This window comes from Somniosus microcephalus, chromosome 4, assembly GCF_052327205.1.
Source record: "Somniosus microcephalus isolate GS21.2 chromosome 4, FLI_Smic_1.0, whole genome shotgun sequence".
In the NCBI taxonomy this organism is placed as follows: Eukaryota; Metazoa; Chordata; class Chondrichthyes; order Squaliformes; family Somniosidae; genus Somniosus; species Somniosus microcephalus.
This window is the reverse complement of record NC_140990.1, coordinates 249,342,774-249,367,530: the sequence shown is the minus strand read 5'-3', so window position 1 is coordinate 249,367,530 and position 24,757 is coordinate 249,342,774. Positions and strand designations below refer to the sequence as shown.

General features: G+C 41.8%; 1 protein-coding gene across 1 annotated transcript in view; it reads right to left on the bottom strand.

Moving 5' to 3' along the window:
- LOC147120358 (dynein axonemal heavy chain 11-like) overlaps window positions 1-24,757 on the bottom strand; it is a 173,802-nt gene that overhangs the window by 4,271 nt on the left and 144,774 nt on the right. The window contains exons 23-25 of the mRNA XM_085984222.1: window positions 10,698-10,832; window positions 10,154-10,327; window positions 6,657-6,892 (exon numbers count right to left, since the gene is read on the bottom strand). Of these exons, the coding sequence (XP_085840348.1) occupies window positions 6,657-6,892; window positions 10,154-10,327; window positions 10,698-10,832 (545 nt within the window). The remainder of the gene's footprint in view (window positions 1-6,656; window positions 6,893-10,153; window positions 10,328-10,697; window positions 10,833-24,757) is intronic.

The window sequence follows — 24,757 nt, the reverse complement described above, 5'->3', positions numbered from 1 at the left end:
CAGATTGAAGGTAAGTGTGATGTTATACTCACTTTTGCTGAGTGTAGCAGATCATTGAACCATTTTCGGCACTGCACCCAGGTGCGTGAGCACAAAGACCTGGCGCTAACCTCCTCAGCAATTTGCAGCCAGGCTGCTTTGTCTGCTGAGGAGGCTTCTTCCAGCCATCGGGAGGGAACAGAACGTCCCTGCGCCCGCTTACTCCCTCCACATGAGCATGGAGGGAGTCATCATCAAAACGAGGAGTAGCCTTACATCTTGGAGCAGTCATGTTGCAGTGGGCCGTTTTCAGGAGCAGCACAAAGGAAATGAAAAGCAAAGGCTACATGGACCCCTTAAAACCAACTGAATCGATGATGTCAGCAGAGGCGAGCAGCAGACCCACACTCATTGATTGGGCTGGGTAGCGCACACTGCGGGCTTAATGAGCCCAGTTAAATGAAAATTGTTATTTGGGAGCGACTGAAACCGGCAGCGGGACCGGAATCCGCCCACCAGCCAACCCGACTCCAACCCACCTCCTGTGGCAAAATCGCGGCCTAGAAGTACCCGCAGCCCCCACTGCTTAAGGAAACTCTGCTGCAGCCTAAACTGGTCAGAGACCAGATAGATTGTGCCCCAAAATTTGCCACCATCTGCCCCTAATGCGCCTGAAACATTTCAGATCTTCAGGGCTCAGGTAGAAATACCAAAGCCAGGGATAATTACCAATTATAGTTTGAATTAGCTATGAGATCATTGAGCAATTATGGGAATTTGCTGGATAGAGATTGAAATGATGTGAAACTATGTATAACATGGTACAGGCAATTGCTTAATAAACTACTTCTGTAACTTTCTTCAGCAATACCCTAGGCATAGAAATGAAGGAAGTATAACACAAAAAACAATGAATAAACTATATCATTTTTCCTTTAAGAAAAATAGATAAAATGCAAATAGTAAGATAAGTTGTATGACGAGGCAATGTCTTGTGCACACCTTCGTCCCGTGAAATTCCTGGTTTATAATCAGGAAGCTGGTGAATAGGACTGTAGATAAAGGAAGTTCTATTGTAAGTTAATGCTCATCTTTCTCAGTGCTTCATGGCCAATTTGCACTCGAGAGTGAGCAGATCAAGTAGGTGACTTGCTGTGTGACTTGGCAAACGTCTTAGCTTAGCCATGAAGAAAGCAGGCAGTTTAGGCAACTTGCATTTAACCAACTACTGAAAACATAGCAATATTCTTTTTGAAGTTTGAAACATTGTAGAGTTTTCACAACACAAAGCATGTGATCCACGGGAAGTCTTGACCACATATAATAAAGGTGATTCTGCAATTAAAACAGCCAACATTCCAGTCTGGGTCATTGGCTTGCAGGTTGCAGGCTCCCCAGCCTCTGCCAGGAAGTCACACCAATCTGGAGGTGGAGACTTGCTGCAGCAGGAGAAAGAGATGGGTTATGATAATTTAAGATAATTCATTATTTCACTGATTCAACTGTGCTTCTAAGAGCACTTGCTCAGGCCCATCTTCAATTTTAACCCCAGGGCCCCTTCGTCGACTTCTGAACAATGGATCTCGGGGCTTAACGGACAACTCTGAGGGGGGAGGGTGAACAGCCAGAGGTCGTTGTCCATATTGGTTCCAATGATATAGGCAAAAAGAGGGATGAGGTCCTGCAGGCAGAGTTTAGGGAGCTAGGAGAGAGATTAAAAAGCAGGACCTCAAAGGTAGTAATCTCCAGATTACTCCCAGTGCCACGTGCTACAAGAATAGGAGGATAGAACAGATGAATGCGTGGCTGGAGAGATGGTGTAGGAGGGAGGGCTTTAGATTCCGGAGGCATTGGGACCATTTCTGGGGAAGGTGGGACCTGTACAAGCCGGATGGGGTACACCTCAACAGAGCCGGGACCAATATTCTCGCGGGAAGGTTTGTTAGTGCTGTTGGGGAGGGTTTAAACTAGCTTGACAGGGGGATGGGCACCAGCATATAGGAGTAGAAAAGAGGAATAAGGGACATAAAAGAGTGATTGTGTTGGATAGTACTAGAGAGAATAGTACTAGAGGCGGTAGTAGTACCATATTAGATAGGAGCAGACTAAGAAAGACTACAAAACATTTTAAAATGGGTTTAGAATGCATATACATAAACGCACAAAGTGTGTGGAATAAGGTTGGTGAGCTACAAGCACAATTAGCCATGTGGCAATAATGGAAACGTGGCTTAAAAACAGTGAGGACTGGGCACTTAATATTCAAGGGTACAAGGTGTTCAGAAAAGATAGGGAAGGGAAAAAGGGGTGTCAGTGCTGATTAAGGAAGACATTGTAGTGTTGGAAAGGGAGGATGTTCTTGAGGGGACAAGGACAGAATCCATTTGGTTGAGGAGCAAAATGGGTATGATCACGCTATGGGGGTATTCTATAGGCCTCCAAATAATGAGAGGGAGGTAGAGGAGCAAATCTGCAGGGAAATCGCAGAGATATGCAAGAGCTATAGAGTGGTGATATTGGGGGACATTAATTACCCAAATATCGATTGGGATAATGCTAGGGTAAAGGGAAAGGAGGGGGAGGAATTTCTGAAATATGTTCAGCAGAATTTCCTTGACCAGTATGTTCTTGGCCCAACTAGGAAGGAGGCATTGCTGGATCTGGTGCTGGGGAATAAGGTGGGTCAGATCAACCAAGTGTCTGTGGGAGAACACTTGGGTACAAGTGATCATCGTATCATAAGATTTAGATTAGCAATGGAGAGGAGCAAGGAACAATTTAAAGTGGAACTTCTAAACTGGAATAGGGCTAACTTCACTGGGCTGCGAAAGGATCTAGCCAGGGTAAAATGGAACCAAAGACTGACAGGAAAAACTGTAACGGAACAATGGGTGATCTTTAAGGAGGAGATGTTCCAAGTAGAGGCTAGGTACATTCCAACAAGAGGGAAGGGTAAGGGAACCAAAGCAAGGGCTCCTTGGACGACGAGGGAGATAGAGAAGATGATGAAACAAAAAAAAGCTATATGATGCATGTCAGGTGAATTCTTCAAGGGAGAAACAGACCAAGTACAATAAGTTGAGAGGGGAAGTGAAGATGAAAATAAGATTGGCAAAGAGAGAATATGAGAGTAGAATGGCGGTTAATATAAAAGGGAACCCAAAACTATTCTATCGGCATGTAAACAGTAAGCAGGTAGAAAGAGGCGGGGTGGGGCCTATTAGAGACAAAGAAGGTGATATATGCTTAGAGGCACAGGGCAAGGCTAGAATACTCAATGAATACTTTGTATCGGTGTTTACTAAGGAGGTGGATGCTGACAAAATATCAGAAGTGGAAATGGTAGAAGCAATGGAAGGGGTGAAAATTGATAGACAGGATGTACTAGAAAGGCTGGGTATGCTTAGAGTGGACAAGTCGCCTGGTCCAGATGGCTTGCATCGCAGATTGCTAAGGGAATTGGGGGAGGAGATAGCAGAAGGGCTTGCCATAATTTTCCAATCTTCCCTAGATGCGGGGGAGGTGCCTGAGGATTGGAAAGTGGCAAATGTTGACACCATTGTTCAAGAAAGGGTGTAAGGACAATCCTAGTAACTACAGGCCTGTCAGTTTAACATCAGTGGTGGGTAAACTTTTAGAAACAATAATCAAGGAAAAAATTAGCGGGCACTTGGAGAGGTTTAAGCTAATTAAGGAGAGCCAACACGGATTTGTAAAAGGCAGATCATGTTTGACTAATCCAATTGAATTTTTTGATGAAGTAACAGGGAGGATTGATGAAGGGAATGCAATGGATGTTGTCTACATGGATTTTCGGAAGGCGTTTGACAAAGCACCACCTAGAAGGCTGGTTAACAAAATTGAGGCTCATGGAATAGGTGGGTCAGTGGCAGCTTGGATAAGGAATTGGCTTAAGGACAGAAAACAGCGAGTTGTGGTAAATGGCTGTTTTTCAGACTGGAGGATTGTAGACAGTGGTGTTCCCCAAGGATCAGTGCTGGGGCCACTGCTTTTTTGATATATATAAATGACCTGGATATTGGAATACAATGTAGAATTTCTAAATTTGCCGATGACACCAAACTTGGGTGTGTGACAAACAGTGATGATGATACCAATCGACTACAACAGGACAAAGAAAGACTAGCAGAATGGGCAGACAAGTGGCAGATGGAATTTAATACAGAGAAGTGTGAGGTGATGCATTTTGGCAGAAGGAACAGGGAGAGGCAATATACACTTATTGGCACAGTTTTAAAGAGTGTGCAGGGACAGAGGGACCTGTGAGTTAATGTGCATAGGTCACTGAAGGTGGCGGGACATATTGAGAGAGTGGTTAACTAAAGCATAGACGTGTACAAGATTATGACGGGTTTGGATAAGCTAGGCGGGGAAAGGCTGTTCCCACTAGTTGATGGTACAAAGACTAGGGGACACAGATTTAAGGTTTCGGGCAAGCGATACAGGGGGGATGTGAGGAAAAACTTTTTTACGCAGCGAGTGGTGACGACCTGGAATTCGCTGCCAACGGAAGTGGTGGAAGCGGAGACACTCAATGTTTTCAAGGGGAGACTGGATAGGCACTTGAGGGAAATAAACTTGCAGGGCTACACGGATAGAGTGGGGGAATGGGACTGACTGGATTTTTCTACAGAGAGCTGGCACGGGCTCGATGGGCCGAATGGCTTCCTTCTGTACCATTATGACTCTATGACTATGAACTCTTGCATCCAACTTTCAAAGAATGCAAATGCCGGAAAGCTGTGTTTTCCTTATTTGCATATATTTAGCAAAGTTGCCAAATGAGAATAGTCACTACAAATCAGCAGGGGGTTGGGTTGTAGTGGAGTGCATCTCTGAATCCACCCCCACCTGCCCCAGATATATTGAAAAATCAAGGTGGAGGGGGGGCAGGCGCAGAAGGAATAGAAAACCTAGGCCAATACAATCACTGTACCACTTTACTCCACTTCCTTCTCCTCCCACTCATACACTCTGCTCCTCATACTCTCAGCATTATTGCAACTCTCATTTCCCCACACCTTACATCTTTCACACAACATATGCACTCTTTTACCATGACAGGCATATTCTTAAATCACTTCACAAAGCTATCATTAACACACTCCCTTCTTTCATGCAGGAGAAAATCACACCGCGCGAAGCAGCAGATGCCTACTGGAAAAAACAGGCTGCGGGCACATCCTCTCCCCACCTGAGTAGGATGTGCTGGACATCACGAGCAGGGGGGCGAGTCATGGCCGTGGCAAGTGGCAATGCTGGAGGACACATCGAAAAGGGTTTCTTCACACCTTATCTCTTTTTCCTTCTTATTTCTATCTAACCTCACACCATGAGTGTCAAACATACGGCCATGGTTGACTGCAGAGCATTGATGGCATGTGCAAGAACACCACACAAGTGTGTAGTTGACTTCACCATACTATCCAACATGTTTTGGAAGCTCCATGGTAGGCAGTCCAAGACCTTCAGCAATTGCTGGTGCGCAGAATAATTTTTTAAAAAAACACTGGGCCCCTTATATCTGCATCTTTGTCCTCTTCAGCAGAAATAGAAGAGGAGTTTTCCTACTGTTTACTACTTCTCTTCCATAATAGTGAGTGTTTGCAGTGTGGCGAGACCTCCGCCTGTGCTGGTTGTCTCCCCTGCTATGTGGCAGCTTCTCCTGCAAGAAGTGGAAGTGGGTTAATATGTGCCATGGACAAGAGTTTTGATCCTTGCCACGGACAAGAGTTTTGATCCTTACCACATATGAGCCAGCTTACCATAGTGTGCATGTAACAAGAAGAAGCAGCAAGTGTGGGCATGAGGGAGAAGTAGCTGTGAGGGCAGTAGCAGTTTATAAGGAAGCAGAAAAGAGATGCTCCATGACTTATGGACAGCAGTGGGAAGCAGGGAAGGGAAGGCTTGATGGTGCAGAGGTAAAGGTAGGGTTAGGCTGTGAAGTATGAGATGTGAAGGGGAGTCTTAACTTTGCATTCCTGGTGAGATCATTAAATTTCTTTCTGCACTGCAGCCAGGTCCTCGAGATAATGCTGCCCACGTTCACAAGTTGTGCCACTTGCCAAGCCCGTTCATCAACTTGACTTGGCACCTGCCAACCATCCAAGGGGAAGATGTCCTCCTTCCCCTCCTGAATTTCCTCCACTAGCCTCTCCATGGACACATTTAAAACCTCAAGGTCCCATTAGAATTCTTCTGGAGACATTTTCCAACAGCTATACTGTGTTGCTTTCTTGCTTTGGGCAAAAAAAATGTACCTCCCTTTAAGCTGCTGCAGATCCTCAAGAACCTGCAACAGTTCTAATTTTCCACCACTGAATTGGCAAACTGCATAATGGGGAGCATATTTCATGCTGGCAGCTTGCATCACTTATGTAAATGAGGTGAACTGGAAACTGAGATGGATTCTCCGCCAACTTCTCCAGGCAGCCATTGATCTCCCCACACCCATCTCCTGCCACTTTCCTGCTGGGAGACCAATACCAAACCCAATGTCAGTATCAGAGTAGTAAAGGATGCTGTTGTTTGTATAAAGGACAGGAAGGCAGTTCAAATGAAGGGTAAATGATGATAACTTTATACGAGTGTTGTATTTTAAAAGATAAACTTTTTTTTGCACATTCTTGTTGCAGCTTTAACAGCCGTCATCTCACCCTTTTTGACCCAAGTTGATGACTTTCAAATCTGAGCCATATTTGCTTTTGATCCACTTGATTCCCTGGAGTTGAGGATCAATTAAGAGCGGCCATCGTTCACAGTTGGAAACAATAGTGGCATTTTCCGTGGACATGTTATCACTGGGCAAGCCTTCATTGTTCCAGGCTGCAATTGTTGCATCATCTGTAAGCAAGGCAACAGCATCCAAACCTTCAGTCATTGGAATTGGAACCTAGGACAAGAAGTGAATTCATTTAATGTATTTTAAACTGCTCCTTGTTAGAACTTTTGCTACAGGAAAGCCTACCTTACAGCTGAATCATTTACAGTTGCTAGATTTTAAACCAGCAAAAATAAAAATCAAGAGAACATTTCTACAACTTGTCTTGGATTTTCCACATTAAGTGAAGTTAATAATTTCTTCTACATAAGTTTTACATTTTTTCCTGCATGAGTGAGTGAGATATTTTAAAAATAATTTTAAAAAGATTCCTTTGTTTAGTCCTATCATGATAAGGAACATCCTATTATTTATTATGATCTGAAATACATCTGGTTGAACTATATTTTTCTCTGGGTGGGTAATAATGGTAATTGTACCATTTGCCCACATCCACCATTTATGTATTGGCGCAACAACTGGTAGATTGGAATATATAAATGTCCTCTGAGTTCAAATTAAATGGGTAAATACTGGTTACTACAACCTATGTAGGATAGAGATTAAGGCAATTAACTTATATTTTAGTTTGTAAGACAGGCAAGACCTTTTCCTGATGGAGGTCCTTGCAGCCTCAAAGTCAATCACAGTTTTATATTAGAGATATATTTAGAGATGTGTGTCCATTAAAAAATAGCTTTGAATGCAATGGCACTATGGACACAAAGTGGGTACAACTGCCATTTAAACCCAAGATTCCCCACATGGAGAGAAATTCCTTTGTGTGTTATATTTATCCCACAATCAAAGTCACATAGCCACTACCCACTATGACTTTGCCCATGGGATAAATATGAACAATTTCAAGCCATTATCAATCTCAGCTGAAACCATTTGGAGAGGAGCCAAGTGAAGACAAAATATTGTTTGAGAGAAAGTAAATTATGAGAAGCAACTCATATTCTTCGTAAACACGTTCCTTATTAGTTAGTTATACAGGGCATTGGTGGCAGCAGCAAGCCTAACAGGATCATAAACAACTTCACAAATATTAAATGTCACATTCAGACTGAATTTAAAAGACACTACATAGGACATTGAGATTTACAAATAAAGTGAGAACTGATTTTCATTGGTTCTGAATTATACTTTATATGGTTTAATAAAATGTTCTTAATTAATGCCATATATAAAATATGTAACTAAGGCATTAATTAACAGTGTGATAGCATATTAAAACCATGTGCTACTGAATAAAGTTAACGGGTGGGAATCGTGTGTGTACCTATGATACCGTTTAGTCATTTTCTGATCTCAGCCATGCCTTCTTGGGGAAGTGCTATGCAGAGACCTACAGCTTCTCCACAGTCAGAATAGGAAACATTGGATAAAGAGTCACCCTTGGCCACTAAGGGCTGGATTTTCCTCCGCTATCTTGCCCAGAATTGGCAGAAAAAGGGAGCAGATTTGGGTAGAGAGGCCTACTGGCACTTCACCACCCTGACCTGCCGCTGCAAGGACCATTGCATGCAAATGCTGTATTTCCCTCCCATCAGCCCTGTTCCTGCTGCTCGCTGGGCCCCATCGAGTGAAGCCTGTCAGTAGTTCCTAAGATAGCAGCAGGAAGTTCAGAGAGGGCTTGTAGCAGCCTCCTCACTCTCCATTTTGGCTCCCAGTACTTACCTGCTGAAGGCCTTGATCTTCTGCAGTCTTGGGGACTCTTTGATCCCTTTAATATGGCTCCTGTGACACCGCCTGGCTTTTGCTCTGGGCCACTGGTGGACTCCCACTTGCGGGCAGGAATCCTGCTGAGAGCCACCATAAATGTTTAATGACCCACCACCCAGGAAGCTAGACCAGGGTTATGGCAGGGTTAGGATAGTATGTGAAGGTCCCACCCCAACTCTAAGGGCAGGAAGAGAGAATTTCAGCCCCAAATGCCCAGTTACAGTCCAACATTAGCAAACAGTTTGGGAGAAGTTGCTTGCATGTCCTCTAGGCTGGGGTACCACATGCTCCATTAAAACCAGAGGGGAAAGGAAGTCTGCTAGTCTCGTTTAAGGTGGGCAGAAACTTTGCCCCTTAAAAGGCCCTGTGGAAATGTTCTAGGAAGGCATAGTTCTGACCTAATTTTCATCCCAATAGAATTTATTTTCTTCTAAATGTTTTATTGTATTTTAAGAGATAACAGGCCCAACTGGATAGACTATAATCCCCCAAATTGCCACCATCAGCAATGGAAATGACAGAATCCCAAATACAACAGACTGGGGAACATTTTGAAAAAAGCTCAATACAATTCCTGAGCCGCCAGGGCAGCACGGAGGTTAAATGATGTGGGCCAAGAAGCAAAGGCTTGAATACACAAAACTAATACCATTAGATTTGGATTATCCCCTGAAGGTGCTGATTTATAAAGTCAGCAACAAGAGAGGTGAAGGTAATTTTGAAATTGCGGAGAAAAGGACTGGATGTAGAGTTGCAACTGAGATTCTTCAAGAAATTATCACCCAGTCAGGTTCCTTACCTAGTTTAAGGGGGAAGAGAGAATAACTGTTCTGCTCAATTATGGTCATCATCCACAAATGTAAAAGTTTAATTATTTTGTGCTGTCAGAAAAGAGACTATACCTATTATATCTTGCCTATCTCCGAGATGGTTTAAGTAGAGTCAAGTGGGCCTAACCATCTGCATTACAGACTGTATTTATTTGCCTCTTCCCTTCTGTATTCTAACTGAGTCTTGAGGAGAACAGGAATTGTTGCAAAACCACTTTATCTGTCAAAGATAGAAAACTGTCACAAATTGCAAGAAGCTGAAGACTGTAAATACTAGATTACCAGAGCAGCTTTTTCAAGTTGGGCTTCAGCTTTGAAGAGTACATCCATACACCAAAGCAACCAAGAGGCATGATTAGGGTCAAACAAAGCAAAAAAATGTATTCACAAAAAAAAGAAAATGGCTAGTTTGGCAGACGGATTCAACAAAATCCAATTACATAATATTGTAGTGTTGTAAAAATGTTTGTATTGCTTGTGCTACTTCAGTGCTGTACAGATAAACTCACCCCTTTTTATTCAGAATAAAAACGAATTTACAATCAGCTAAATGTGTTTCCATTCCCAGAGATAAGCCCTCAGTAGATCTGACCAAAGGTTTTTAAACTGTCTATCTCTTTATATCTTTGCATAATAGGAAAATTTTAATTGGTGTTATTGGCACAATAAAGACCACCAATACTTTTGTGGTTATGTTATTAGCATTTATGATATAACAGTTCCTGGAACTATTTCTATGAAAATACATTTTACTACTGGCAATTAAAATATATACCTTTTGGCTTCTCAGGTAAGGCATCCACATGTTTTGAACAAGCTCATATCGATACCTCTTGGAGAAGGAACCAGCGTAAGAAATGAAAGCTGCCATCAAGAGAACATCTCCACAGAGAGTTTCCTCCTGTTCATGATACTTTGTGACAGACTGAGCCCAGCGCACATTCTCTGACTACCGCATGAAAAACGACAACATTTAAAATGTTAATAAATGTTCACAGCAGAATATGAAAAAAATCATGGACTGGTAAATTATACTTATTTTCTTTTGATGCAAATAAAGCTGAACAGTATACATCTTATAAACAATAACATAACAAATGTTCCCTTTTACATTGCAGTATTTAAATTTTAACAACTGTGGCAACATTTTATTAAAAGGCTGAAAAAGGGTATGTAAAAATAGAACTGAGGCTAGCCAAATGTATTAACGTATTTAAAGCAGTTTGGCCGTTTTGAATTATTATGACCATTTTGAGATGAACAGCACACCATAAAATAATAGGTACATTGCTGCACCAGGAGGTTTTATATGGTCTCACCTCTAGACCTTTCACTAATCGGTTAGCCAGTTCAATCGTCTTATTGGTTCTGTTCACTTCATCCTGGCAACGGACTTTCTCAGATGTGGCCCTTTCAAAGGCTGCTGTTAATGCAGCCAAGCTCATGTCTAATTCCTTTCAATAATGAAAAATAGTTGGAATTAAAACAAAGTCTCTAGGTCAGTGTCCGATTACAGCAACCCTGCTCTTCCTACCACAGAAGAAAGTTTAAAATAATCCTCTTCTGGCCCCGGCTGCTCGTCCCGCTGTCTTCACCTGGTGGGAAAGCCACAGTGGCTTCTTCAAACAGGCCTCCACTTAAAATTGTTGTTAGGTACCGATAGCATCATTAGGACATAACATGCATATGTAAAGAAGGACCCCACCGGCTTTAGGTGGGTGCCCTTGCCGCTTGCTCTGTAGAACAGGTTAAAAGTCAAACAATGGGATCCTGGCGGCTTTCTGACGTGCAAATAATGTGGGTGATTTTAACTTCCCACCTGCCCGGGAGAAGGTTAAAAATCGCTCGCATACATTCACTTAAAAAAATTCAAAATATTGTTCTATGGCAGAATGATCTTTCTGGTTTTAAATGCAGAACTTATAACTGTTGCCAGTGAAATGTCCCTGGTATAAAAGTATGAGTTTTTTTTCCTGAAATCTGCCAGTTTCCAATAGACAGCATTGTACTCGTGTATGGATAATATCACTTATTATTCATGTAAATAATATTTGACTAATTAACACATTTTTACATCTATTGGTGATTATATATGGCACATTATGGGAACATGGTCATGTAACCATTGGTTGCTCACTAAGGCAGCCAATATGTCTGCTGATCACTACAGATAATACACAAACTTCATCATGTCACTCTAAAAAGAGGAGAAAGCCACACAATTTCCCAGTCAAAACAAAAAGTAAATGATGTCCGTGAGAGGAAGATAAATGAGAAAAGGCTAATTTCATCTGCAACCTCTTCAGAGGCAAGATTGCAAAGAAAAAAATTTGAAATGAGAAATTACATCACAATAAAAGGCAAGTTCCATTGTACTTTAATTTCTGAAATAGTTTTAAGATAAAATAAAAACTGCCAAATCAACATCCACTGAGGATAAGAGGTACTAAAGAACAAATAAAACAGTGATGAGTACTACTCGTTAAGTTCGTAACTATTACAGCATCTGCATGTCGATTAAATTTCTATTCCTGCGGACTCTGAATTTAACCAGTGTTGAAGACGTATATTACCATGGATACTTGGAACTTACCCTTTAAATATTGTAGATGATTTACTCTCAAGATTTTATTTAAATAACATCAAACGTACAGATTAGAAACATTTTGTCATGTTTCAAAAAATGTACATGTAACTGTGATGTTAAAATGAAGATAAATAGGAATGAAAATACATTAAATATTAATATGTATTTACTATTTTGAATGTTTTGTATGAGGAAAGTGCTGGCATATCTACGCTGCTTTTGAGTATTAAAACGATTTTAAATATGATAAAGCATATGTACTTTTTTCTTTACACATTAACATGAGTAGTCTGAGAATAAATGCAGATGCATATTGTGATGTTTGCAGATAATTTCAAAGTACTGTAGCTACATTTGCTCTCTGAATGTCTTTGTATTTGAAGTGCTGCCCTTTTCAAAACAAGTGAAAGTTCAATCAAGTTTTGGTGCCATGATGATCAAACAGTGTCACATCACTATGGCAATGTCTGCCAGGGCCACAAATGCAGATCAGCTTTAATTGTACTAGGCCTTATTGCTGGTGCATGTCAATCAGAACCTATGAATTGAAGAAAATTTGCTCTGTTCATTCTGTTAAATGATGTATCCAATTAAACCTGTTAGAATTCATGATCTTCAGTCAAGGTTAAATGAAAGTAGTTACTCCTGTCAGCTATGTGATTAAATGCTGCCTACATCAGGCACATTTATGTGCGAAATTAAAATTTTGTCTAAAGCATGAATCTTTATGCATGCCAGTTAATTATCTTGCAGTCCTTCTACACATTAAATGCCCAGTACATTTGTTCTTAATCATCAGGTGCAATTTAAAACACACTTCATACCCAGCATTTAACTAGATTCCTCCATTTTAATGAATTCTGTTATAGCTAAAAATGTTACACTTTTCATGGGTTTGGCTGTTGCTACGTTATTATAGATTATCAACATTGAAAGGTGTAGTAACTATTCACCTTACAAAACCAAAAATGTTCTAATTTTAGAGAAATATTTAAACGGAACCTTATTCGATACAACTTAGGTAATGATCCATGATCTATTGTACAATAGCATGGTACTTTGCGTTTTTAGGTGTTCATTTTCTAATATTCATGGTACTGTGAACCCATACAGTCCTTTGAATATTACACCATGGAAGTAGTTACAACCCTAAAATTCTCCATGTTAATGACATTTTTGTTAAACAGGGCTGTATTTTTTTTTATTTCTCAAGCTAACAGTAGTTGAAGTTGTGTTTTCAGCATCTAAATAGTCAAAAAATTGTGACAGGGTTATAAGGAACAGGAAAAGTCAGCAATAAAAAATGTGTTAGCTATGTCTAAGCCTATCTGGGTTTATTGGAGTTCTAACAGATTTGTTTTTCTTGTGTGATTCATAGCTGATTTGGATGGAAAAGATTTAAATACTTAACAGATTGTTCTATCCAGTAGTACTTTGCTGCACTTTTACTTCTTTAAATTCTTTCTTAACTACCTCCCCAAACCACAGTGACCTCCTTGGCAAGGAGGGTGCACTTTTCTAACTTAGAGATATCTAAGGGCGCCATCAATGTCAGCCCTTGATTGTGCTTCACGGTGGATTTCATGGGAAAAATGTAGAAAGGGAGATCTCTGCCAGCATATTTGCTCCTCTCTCCATCACAACCAGACTAAAGTGGGCAAACCCATATCCCTAGAGGTAGTCCGAGTGTGACTGCAATGGAAACTTTGAGTCATCCAGTAGAAGGTGCAATGCCCTTCTAGCATTACAGATATTGATGAGGATTTTCCATTGGAATTGCGCAAGTTCCCCAGTGTAAGTTCGGAGGACGGAAGTGGAAAATGTGGGTAGAGGCGGGGGGAGGGGGGCGAAGCTTTTAAAATTTCATGGGCCATGGCAGTCTTTGGAATCAATCTCAGCGCACCAGTGACTTGTTGCAACCATTTTGTTTTCTCTTCCCCTCCACCCAGACAGGGTCCACAACAGAGGCAAGAATCCAGCCAGAAACCTGCCTCAAATATGTCAATTACCCTGAACCCGGAAATTCGGCTTGGGTCATTGTCAACCATTGGGGTGGGTGGAGCTCCCACCCTGCCAAACCCGCTGAGAGATTCCATCAAAGTGGAAAATCTTGCTATTTTATTTAACCTGGGACTAGGAAAATTCCAGACCCTTCGGGCCAGAATTTTTAAAAATTTATTTTAAAGCTTTCAGTTCACACACTATGAAGTTGAGAGAAGTAATAATATTAGAATAATAAAGCTATGCAAAGTCAGGGTAGCTTTATTACTGTATTATTAAATATGCACCACAAAATTAAAAACCTAAATATAATTTTAAATAAAAATGTTACTCTCCTTGTCTTTTCCCCACTTTCTTATCTGCATCTTCTACATTTATTATTTTAACTTTACTTTTATGTTATTTCCAACTTGTGTGACCTATTCCAGTTTCTCTTTTTTATAACTTAATAGCTGTGCCTGCACAGTCCATTTTGGAACTGGGAGCAACTTTGGAAAACTGGCATCAAGTATTAGAGCTGGATGAAAATAATCTTATCTGCAGTACCAGGAACTGAATCATGTCCAAATGAGATAGCACAGCCACTGTGCTCATAAGGTAATTTTAACAGACCAGAAGTGTACTATTTTTGAAAAAAAAGGTAGAAAGTATATAAACACTTTGATGTCGTTACAGGACATACTTTGAAATACATAGTTGATGAAACCGATGTCTTAATATTAAACTGAAAGTGCCACATAATACCAAATTAAAATGAGTTGGATTTGCATCCTCAATTCTCCACAAGCCAATCTATCTATAACTGAAGAGGCAAGGTGATTCTCAACAGGGAAAAATTGGAAACTATCACTCCAGAGCCCTTTTGTGTGCAGGTTTATAAAGCATCTTTCATAGGTCACCTTCTCTGACGTGTGACTTAAAAGGGCTAAGGAGCAGGAGAAAATAAATTTTAAAATGGAAGGTTAAAAGAAAAGCTGCTTTAATGTGGCAGTTTTGAATATTATTAGTTTTGTACTAGGTGAGACTGCGATCACAAGATGATGCATTAGCATGCTTATGCACTGAACTTCACTCTTCCTCCAGCCACAGAATTCTTCAGCTGCAACAGAAGAAGTGGCTGTTTAAGCCACTAATATTATGCCACTGCAATGTGTTGTCTTGCCACTCTATAATTATCCATATTAGCCGGTGAAATCTATCTTTAATATATTGTAAATTATTGGAAAAATTTGTCATTTGTTTGCCAAATGTAATTTTTTTTACTGTGCAAATTATGCATCAACTACAGGATTGTGTAATTTCATTCTTTCTTTGTATTGAAATATATAATAGATATAGTGATATCTAGTGAAAGTAGATCGAGGCAAAGATTTGGTAGTCATAATACGATTTGCCCTTTTATTTTCCTCAAGTAGCTTTCCTTGGGATAAGCTGTAGCTATTGAAGCATCTGCAGTACAATTTTTTTTTAAATCAAACCTTTGAATAATTAATTACTTTAAGCTGTGAAACATGTACTTTTTCCATCAGTGTACTGTTAGAAATCAGGGGTGTCCAAAATGTATATGGTTTTGTGGCTACAACTGTGACGCGAATAACGCCATGTTTACATGATTGTATTAGAACTGGAGACAAAAGGTCTCTTCAGACAAATATTAGAATAATTAGATAGATGCTTAGAATCTGCTTATGTTTTAGTTCCCTGCGGATGTTATAACATTTTGCACTGTGACGGTCACATATGATCTTGTTTCCAGGCTAGCTGTCTGCTGTTTAAGTGCTAGGAAGGTAGTTTTCTTCCATTACTGATATTAACCATAGTATAATGTTAAGTTAGGATTTTGACTTTGTTTAACAAAACTGCTTTAAAATGCGTAAGTTAACCAGTGAATAGAATAGAAGACATCTTTGGGAATTTAATGATTCATTCCATGGTACAATAATCTGATAACGAAATAGTTAGTTTTGCATAGCTAAATAAAGGAGACTATGAAGGTATGAGAGTAGAATTGACTAAAGTGGACTGGGAAAACAGATTAAAGTGTAAGACGGTACAAGAGCAGTGGTCTACATTCAAGGAGATATTTCACATCTTTCAAGATAAATATATCCCACTGAGGGAAAAGGGGAGTAAAAGAAAAGACAGCCATCTGTGGCTTAGTAAAGTGATAAAGGATAGTATTCGACTGAAAACAAGGGCATATAAAGTAGCCAAATCTAGTGGGAGGATAGAAGATTGGGAAGCATTTAAAAGCCAGCAAACAATAAAAGATTAATTAAGAAAGGGAAGATAGATTATGAAAGTAAACTAGCAAAAAATATAAAAACAGATAGCAAGAGTTTCTACAGCTATATAAAAAGAAAAAGGGTGGCTAAAGTGAACGTTGGTCCCTTAGAGGATGGGACCGGGAAACTAGTGGTGGGGAACGTGGAGATGGCAAAGACGCTGAACAAATATTTTGTATCAGTCTTTACAGTAGAGGACACTAAAAATATCCCAACACTGGACAAACAGGGGGCAATGGGGGGGGGGGGAGGAGCTAAACACGATTAAAATCACTAAGGAGATGGTACTCAGTAAAATAATGGGACTTAAGGCAGATAAATCCCCCGGACCTGATGGCCTACATCCTAGGGTCTTGAGAGAAGTGGCGGTAGGGATTGTGGATGCATTGGTGATCATTTTCCAGAACTCCCTGGACTCAGGAAAGGTCCCGGCAGATTGGAAAACTGCTAATGTAACACCCTTATTTAAGAAGGGAAGTAGACAAAAAGCTGGAAACTATAGACCAGTTAGCCTAACATCTGTGGTTGGCAAAATGTTGGAGTCCATTATTAAGGAAACAGTAACAGAGCATTTGGATAAACATAATTTAATAGGACAGTCAGCATGGTTTTACGAAGGGGAAGTCATGTTTGACAAATTTGCTCGAATTCTTTGAGGATGTAACATACAGGGTGGATAAAGGGGAACCAGTGGATGTAGTGTATTTGGACTTCCAAAAGGCATTTGACAAGGTTCCACACAAAAGATTACTGATCAAGCTAAAAAATCACGGGATTGGGGGTAATATACTGGCATAGGTGGAAGATTGGCTATCTAACAGAAAACAAAGAGTTGGGATAAATGGTTCGTTCTCGGGCTGGCAATCAGTAACTAGTGGTGTTCCGCAGGGGTCAGTACTGGGACCCCAACTCTTTACAATCTATATTAACGATTTGGAGGAAGGGACCGAGTGCAACATATCCAAGTTTGCCGATGATACAAAGATGGGAGGGAAAGCAGTGAGTGAGGAGGACATAAAAAACCTGCAAAAGGACATAGACAGGCTAAGTGAGTGGGCAGAAATTTGGCAGATGCAATATAATGTTGGAAAGTGTGAGGTTATGCACTTTGGCAGAAAAAATCAAAAAGAAAGTTATTATCTAAATGGAGAGAAACTGCAAAGTGCTACAGTACAAAGGGATCTGGGGGTCCTGGTGCATGAAACACAAAAAGTTAGTATGCAGGTGCAGCAGGTGATCAGGAAGGCCAATGGAATCTTGGCTTTTATTGCAAGGGGGATGGAGTATAAAAACAGGGAAGTCTTGCTGCAGTTATACAGGGTATTGGTGAGGCCACACCTGGAATACTGCGTGCAGTTTTGGTTTCCATATTTAAGAAAAGATATACTTGCTCTCGAGGCGGTTCAGAGAAGGTTCACTCGGTTGATTCCAGAGATGAGGGGGTTGACGTATGAGGAAAGGTTGAGTAGGTTGGGACTCTACTCATTGGAGTTCAGAAGAATGAGAGGCGATCTTATTGAAACATATAAGATTGTGAGGGGGCTTGATCGGGTGGATGCGGTGAGGATGTTTCCACTGATGGGTGAGACTAGAACTAGGGGGCATAATCTTAGAATAAGGGGCTGCCCTTTCAAAACTGAGATGAGGAGAAACTTCTTCACTCAGAGGGTAGTAAATCTATGGAATTTGCTACCCCAGAGAGCTGTGGAAGCTGCAACATTAAATAAATTTAAAATGGAGATAGACATTTTCCTAGCAGATAAGGGAATTAGGGGTTACGGGGAGAGGGCAGGGAAGTGGACGTGAGTCTAGATTCAGATCAGTCATGATCCTATTGAATGGCAGAGCAGGCCCGAGGGGCCGTATGGCCTACTCCTGCTCCTATTTCTTATGTTCTTATGCATGAACAACATGAACATAAATAACTCATAACAAGCAGTTATGAACATCTGATGGCCGAGAATGGCATGTCTGACTCCAAACTAGGGAGGATAGGGACAAAAAGAGATAAGACACAAATTCCAAAGGAAGAACTTTCAGAAAGATTAAACAATAAGATGAGGTAATGAGACCCCCTTTTGGGGAGGGCTTTCATCCAAGAATCGAGACAAAGAACTTGATGCCCCATTGGGTGATGAGGTTTTAGAGGAACCTCTATCGGTTAAATGGTCTTGTCAATAATTTGGCCTCAGGCCCACCCCTAAAAAGAGAATAAATGTAACACTCTGAGTGCTTGCCCACACAGACGGTGGAGGGAAGAGCCAAGCAGAAGTTGGGCTGGTCGAACACTTTTTTTGAGAGTGATCCCATGCTCACCAACTCAAAGGCTCCAGAGAGAGAGAGGCTGGAAGCCAGAGAACTGTTCATGCACGCCAGCCGTCTGTCTGATCGGGACTGGTACCAGCTGCCTATCACGGTCGTATATCTTTGCTGTATAACTAGCATGTTATATTCCGTCTTAAACTCTGATTAAACACAATATACCCACCATATTGGTTTGCAGTCGATCCTGAATATTTGAAAGACTAGAGATAAGCTACTAATTGGCTTAATCTCAACAAAATGGTGACCGCTGCAGGACTGCAAAAGGGCTATTGTGGAGAAACAATTTGAAGAGTGACTCAGTCTATAACGTCACTACAACGGTACCAGGCGGGACGACTGGGTAGGAAAACCTCGAAGGGGGGGGGGGGCGTTTCATCACTGAAACCGAAAACAAAATGGTGGGTGCTTATTATTATAAGAGATAAAGTCATGAACAGTCTCTCAGAAAAGTTAGGGGTCCAGGAGGCCAAGAGGTTATCAGAGTCGTCCAAAAGGATGGATGTGGTACTCCAAGTACTTGGATGAGATATCCCAAGTGAATGCGAAGAAACTTAAAGCATAAAGAACAGGAGAGAGAAGGAAAAAAAATATAAGCTGCATGATAACCCATCTGAAAACTCAGCAAAGGAAGGTAAAAAAACAGGGAATTAGGGAATAAGTTGTGGAGACAATTTAAAAGAGGGTACAAAAAAGAAACTTGAAGTGTTACCAACACTGAAGCTAATTTCTGTGTTGAGAAAAATAAAACACAAGATTGCTGAGTGAAAGGAACGTTAAGGAATGCTGGAATTTCAGTTTGTGTGAAAGTGTGTGTTAAAGTGTGGAAGTTTTCCTGACTATGAATGTTTAAGAAGTTACAGTATTCCTTTTGTCTGAAAGTCTGTCTTTAAAAGGGTCTGATATGTTTGTTTTAGCTCCACCCACTTCTCTATGCTAAAAGCCGTTTAACCCTTTGTAGTCTTGTTTTTGAAGTTTTGGAAGTTTTAAGAATGTGTGAATAAGATTGTGCACCCAGAATAGGAAAAAAAAAATCTTTGAACTACAATTTAAGTTAAGCTGATGTGGAAAAGCGGAGAAAACAAAAAAAGTTTGTTTAACAAAAGATAAAGTTTCAGTCTAAGAGTTGCAGTTGCTATGGTGAAATTTCCAAAGCAGTTTGATTTGATTAAATGTGAAAAACTAATGTTTCTCCAGTTATATTCAGTGTTTTTACAGTCATTTGGAAAAAGCATCTGAAGAAAGAACAGATATATTATGTAACTTACTTTTTTTGTTTCATTTTCTGTTCTGTATCGTGTTTAGTTAATAAGAATATTTGCTCCACCGCCTCAAGCCTGCAAAGGAGTTAACCCTTTCCATTGGCAGTTTTTTTTAAAAATTGGTTCACCAAACAACTTTGATCTATATTTTCCACCTTTAATATTGTACTGGACAGTAAAGTTCCTCCAGGGCGCATGAGTGATAATTAATGGGATGTGTAAAATGGAGAGAGGAAGTGATTGAGGGTGTAAAATAGAAACAGGTAAATTACACCACCAAATGGGAATTTTCCTAGCTGTCTAGTGAAAGTCAGGAAAGAGTAGTTACGAATAGTAAATTGATAGCTTTCTCTTGGAGACATTTGTGTCCTTGACTATGAACTTTAAAAAAAAAACTGAATTTGACAGCCTGGCTACTATCCAAGACATCGGGGCCATGCGGTGGAAGATGAGCAAAGATCTCCAGACAATCATTTGATAAGATCACCTGAAAGCCCGAGAACGGCTTGTACTGGATGGCACGTGTGGCATGATTTTGAGATACCAGTATTGTAGTGTATGTGCTTTAAGTCAGAACTACTTTTTACAGCTCCTGTATACTGTAGTACCGGCAGTAACCACACCGGTATATAAGCTGTGCGCATGCCTCTGTACCCCAGTCTAGAGATGACCCTCCTCCAGTAAAGACCTGTTGTTTGTTTATATACAGCATCCGTGTAATTCTTTATCCACTGAACCACGGATCTAACAGTGGCGACGAGTGTTGATGCGAATCTACCTGCAACATTAAACAAAAAAACAAAAAACAAAAAAATAGTCGAGTCCAGGAACACAGGCGTCGACCGTGAGCAACCGCCCAGCAGTCAGGCAGAGATCCAACTTCGCTGGGGAGGCTGTGGAGAGCCGGGCTTGGTTCCCCAGCCACAACGAGCAGTAAGAGACCGACGACAGGTCCAGAGCAGACCCTTCCCGAGCAGCGGCGGCTGGAGCCAACTGACGGCAGAGAGAGAGAGCCGGGCAGCGTCGACGGGGTAAGAAAGAGGGTGAAGAGAGCAAGGCGCAGCCGGGGATTGATCACTGAGCGGCGTCGAGAAAGAAAAAAAAAATACTGCAAACCGGAAAGGGGGTAAGAAACAGCCGGGTTATAGACTGAGCGGTGTCGACAAATATCAAGAGAAGAACGTGCAGAGCACAGCCAGGGATCACGGGCTGATCAGGGTCTGCGGGGCGAAGCAAGGGGAGACGCCATTGAGCCGCGGAGAAGCAGGGAGAGCGCGGGAGGCACCATTGAGCCGCGAAGAAGCAGGGAGAGCGCGGGAGGCGCCATTGAGCCGCGGAGAAGGAAGAGCGCGGGAGACGCCATTTTGTGAAGCCACAGCGGAGAAGACGGGCAAGCGCGGGAAGGAAGGAAAGCGCGGGAGACGGCATTTTGTGCCAGCGGAGAAGAAGCGGAAGCGTGGGAGGCGCCATTGGTGATAGTCCCCATTGGTGATAGTTAACGCACAACCAAGGATGCCAAAGAGTGGCAGTATCTCTACGTTCGACAATGAAGTCGAAGATTGGGCGACATATGTGGAACGTATTGAGGTGTACTGCAGGGCGAATGAAGTGCCAGATGCTAATAAAGCACTGGTTGTAGTGTCCGTGTGTAGATAAAGACACTGAAGACAGGAGTTGGTTCATAGGTATTTACTAAGCAAGTCTGGGGGGGGGTCTAAAGGATATACACAATACACAGGCTTATATAGCCCAAGTGGCAATTACTGGCATTACGCACACCTGGGGCTCTTAAAGGCACATACACCACCATTGCTCTTAAAGGCACATACACCACAATTCCTCCCCTTCTAGCTAACTAGTACATCATATTTTAAGTAATTATTAATTAAATGTTATATGCAAAATAAGATACATTGCTGTATTAATTAATTATAAGTTAGTCTCTCAGGAGGCTTCCTGACTCGGTCCGGATAACGCCTCGGGGGTGTAGTAGTTTCTGGTGGTGTAGTAGGTTCTTCTGGCAAGGCTGATTCGGCTTGAATGCCAGTGTCGGGTTCATCGGGTTCCAGTCTCACCGGATCGGAGGTAGATATGGGTATATCTACTTCATTGTTAGATGTATAGAGTGGTGGTGTAGGTTGTCCCTTTTCGGATGACTTGATGATTTGGTCAGCATGGCGTCTTATTATGCTTTCTCCGATGTCCACGGTATACATCAGTGGTCCTAGTCGTGTGCAGATAGTTCCAGGCTGCCATTTCTCGGTACGGTAGTCCCGGGCCAAAACCGGTTGGCCTATCTGGAAGGTCCTAGTTGGCTTTTCATTCATGCCCTGAAACTGCCGGTTCTCCACGTCCCTTCGGATGTTGGGCTTGACCAAATCCAGCCGGCATCTTAGGTTTCTATTGTAGAACATCATGGCGGGAGTTTGGTTAGTAACCATATGTGTTGCATTCCTATATGCAAATAAGAAGTTATCCACCTTGTGCTGAAGTTTTATGTCTTCATTACTCATGGCCTTTATGGCCTTCTTGAAGGTCTGGACAAACCTTTCAGCCAATCCATTGGTGGCGGGATGGTATGGGGCGGACGTGTAGTGCTTTACCCCATTGTTCTTTGAGAACTTTCTGAATTCTTCGGACACAAATTGCGGTCCATTATCAGAACATATCTGTTCCGGCAGCCCATTCCTGGCAAATATGGTCCTTAATACTGTGATGGTTTTTGCCGTGGTGGTGGAGGACATCTTTATTACCTCCGGCCACTTGGAGTGTGCATCAACTGCGATTAGAAACATTGAGTCCATAAATGGACCAGCAAAGTCGATGTGCACCCTTTGCCAGGGAGATGAGGGCCACTCCCATGGATGTAGAGGGGCTTGTGGTGGAGCGTTTTGGACCTTCTGGCATCCTAGGCAGCTCTTGGTCATTTCTTCGATGTCTCCATCGATACCTGGCCACCATACAAACGCCCTAGCTAGGTTCTTCATTTTCACTCCACCCAGATGCCCCTCGTGAAGCTCCTTTAGCACTTTATCCTGGAGTTTGGGTGGAATCACCACTCTGGATCCACACATCAAGGTTCCTCGGCACACTGACAGCTGTTCTCTTCTTTGCGAGAATGCTGGCAACAGTGGCTCGCCATGTGCTGGCCATCCCTTCACTGTTAAATCGTAGACCCGAGAGAGAGTAGGGTCATTTCTTGTCTCCCTTTCAATGGCAGAATTTGTCACCGGTAGACATTCCACTGTGGTAGAGTGGAATATCTCTACTGGGTCTACTGTAGGTGCCTCTTCTATCGTTGGCAACGGTAGGCGCGATAAACCGTCAGCATTCCCATGCTGTTTTGACCCTTTGTATCCAATGTTGTATTGGTGTGCCCCTAGAAAAAGGGACCACCTCTGTAGTCTTTGTGCCGTCATAATGGGGACACCTTTTTTAGGGTTGAATATGGAGATGAGGGGTTGATGGTCAGTCAGCAAGGTAAATTTTTGTCCGTGTAGGTAATGGTTGAATTTCTTCACTCCCCATACCAGGCTGAGTGCTTCCCTGTCTATTTGGGCATAGTTACGCTCAGCTGAGTTTAATGAGCGTGACGCAAAAGCTATCGGCCGTTCTGAGCCATCAGGGAATCTATGGGATAATACCGCTCCTATGCCGTAAGGGGATGCATCGCACGCCAGTCTGATTGGTAGTGATGGGTTGTAATGAGCCAAAACTTTCTCGGATGTGATTAAGTCTTTACATTTATGGAAGGCACGTTTACAGTCTTCGTTCCATTTCCAAATCACTCCTGTCTGTAGAAGATCATTAAGAGGGTGTAGAATAGTTGATAAGTTCGGTAAAAATTTATGATAGTAATTTATTAATCCCAGGAATGACCTTAATTGTGAAACATTTTCAGGTGCTGGGGCTTTTATAACTGCTTCAATTTTTTCAGGTGACTTATGCAACCCTTCCTTATTAATTATGTGGCCACAATATGATATCTGGTTTTGGAAAAATTCGCACTTGGGGCGATTTGCTCGTAGGCCCCGTTCTTTCAGCCTAGTGAGCACCTGCTCCAAATTGGCAAGGTGCTCGTTGTCGTTTTCTCCTGTTATAAGGATGTCGTCTAGGTAGCATTGAGTCCCCGGAATCCCTTGCAGGACTTGCTCCATAGCTCTTTGCCAGATAGCTGGAGCTGATGCTACTCCAAAAACCAGTCGATTGTACTGGTACAGGCCTTTGTGTGTGTTTATTGTGAGATACTTTTTAGAGGTCTCCTCAACCTCCATCTGTAGATATGCCTGTGCCAAGTCAATTTTTGTGAAACGTTTCCCTCCGGATAGTGAGGCGAAAATATCTTCTATCCTCGGAAGAGGATACTGTACCGTGTGAAGGACCGGGTTTACAGTCACCTTAAAGTCCCCACAGATGCGAATTTTTCTCTGTTCCTCAGAGTTATTTTTCAATGCTTTTTTCATGACTGGAACGATGGGTGTTGCCCATTCGCTCCAATCTACTTTGGATAATACGCCTGCCTTTTCCAAATTCTCCACTCTGCCTCGACTGCTGGACGTATTGCGTATGGCACCGGTCTTGCCTTAAAAATTTTTGGAATTGCTGTATTTTCCACTTTTATTGAGGCGGTGATGCCTTTCAAGGTTCCTAGTTTCTCTTGAAACACTTCTTTGGCGTTGGCCAAGATGTCTTTTAATCGTTCAGGTATGATGTCATCATTGTTTTTTTCCTTACTGGTCACCGTCAGTGCCTGAATGGAGTGCCAGTCTAAACGTATCTTCCTTATCCATTCACGTCCCAACAACGGTGGACCACCATCTTGTAGAATGTATAAATACAACTTTTGTATTTCTTTGCCGTTGTATACCACAGGCACCCTTATTTTTCCTTTGGGGTAGACTTTCTGCCCCGTATATGTTTTT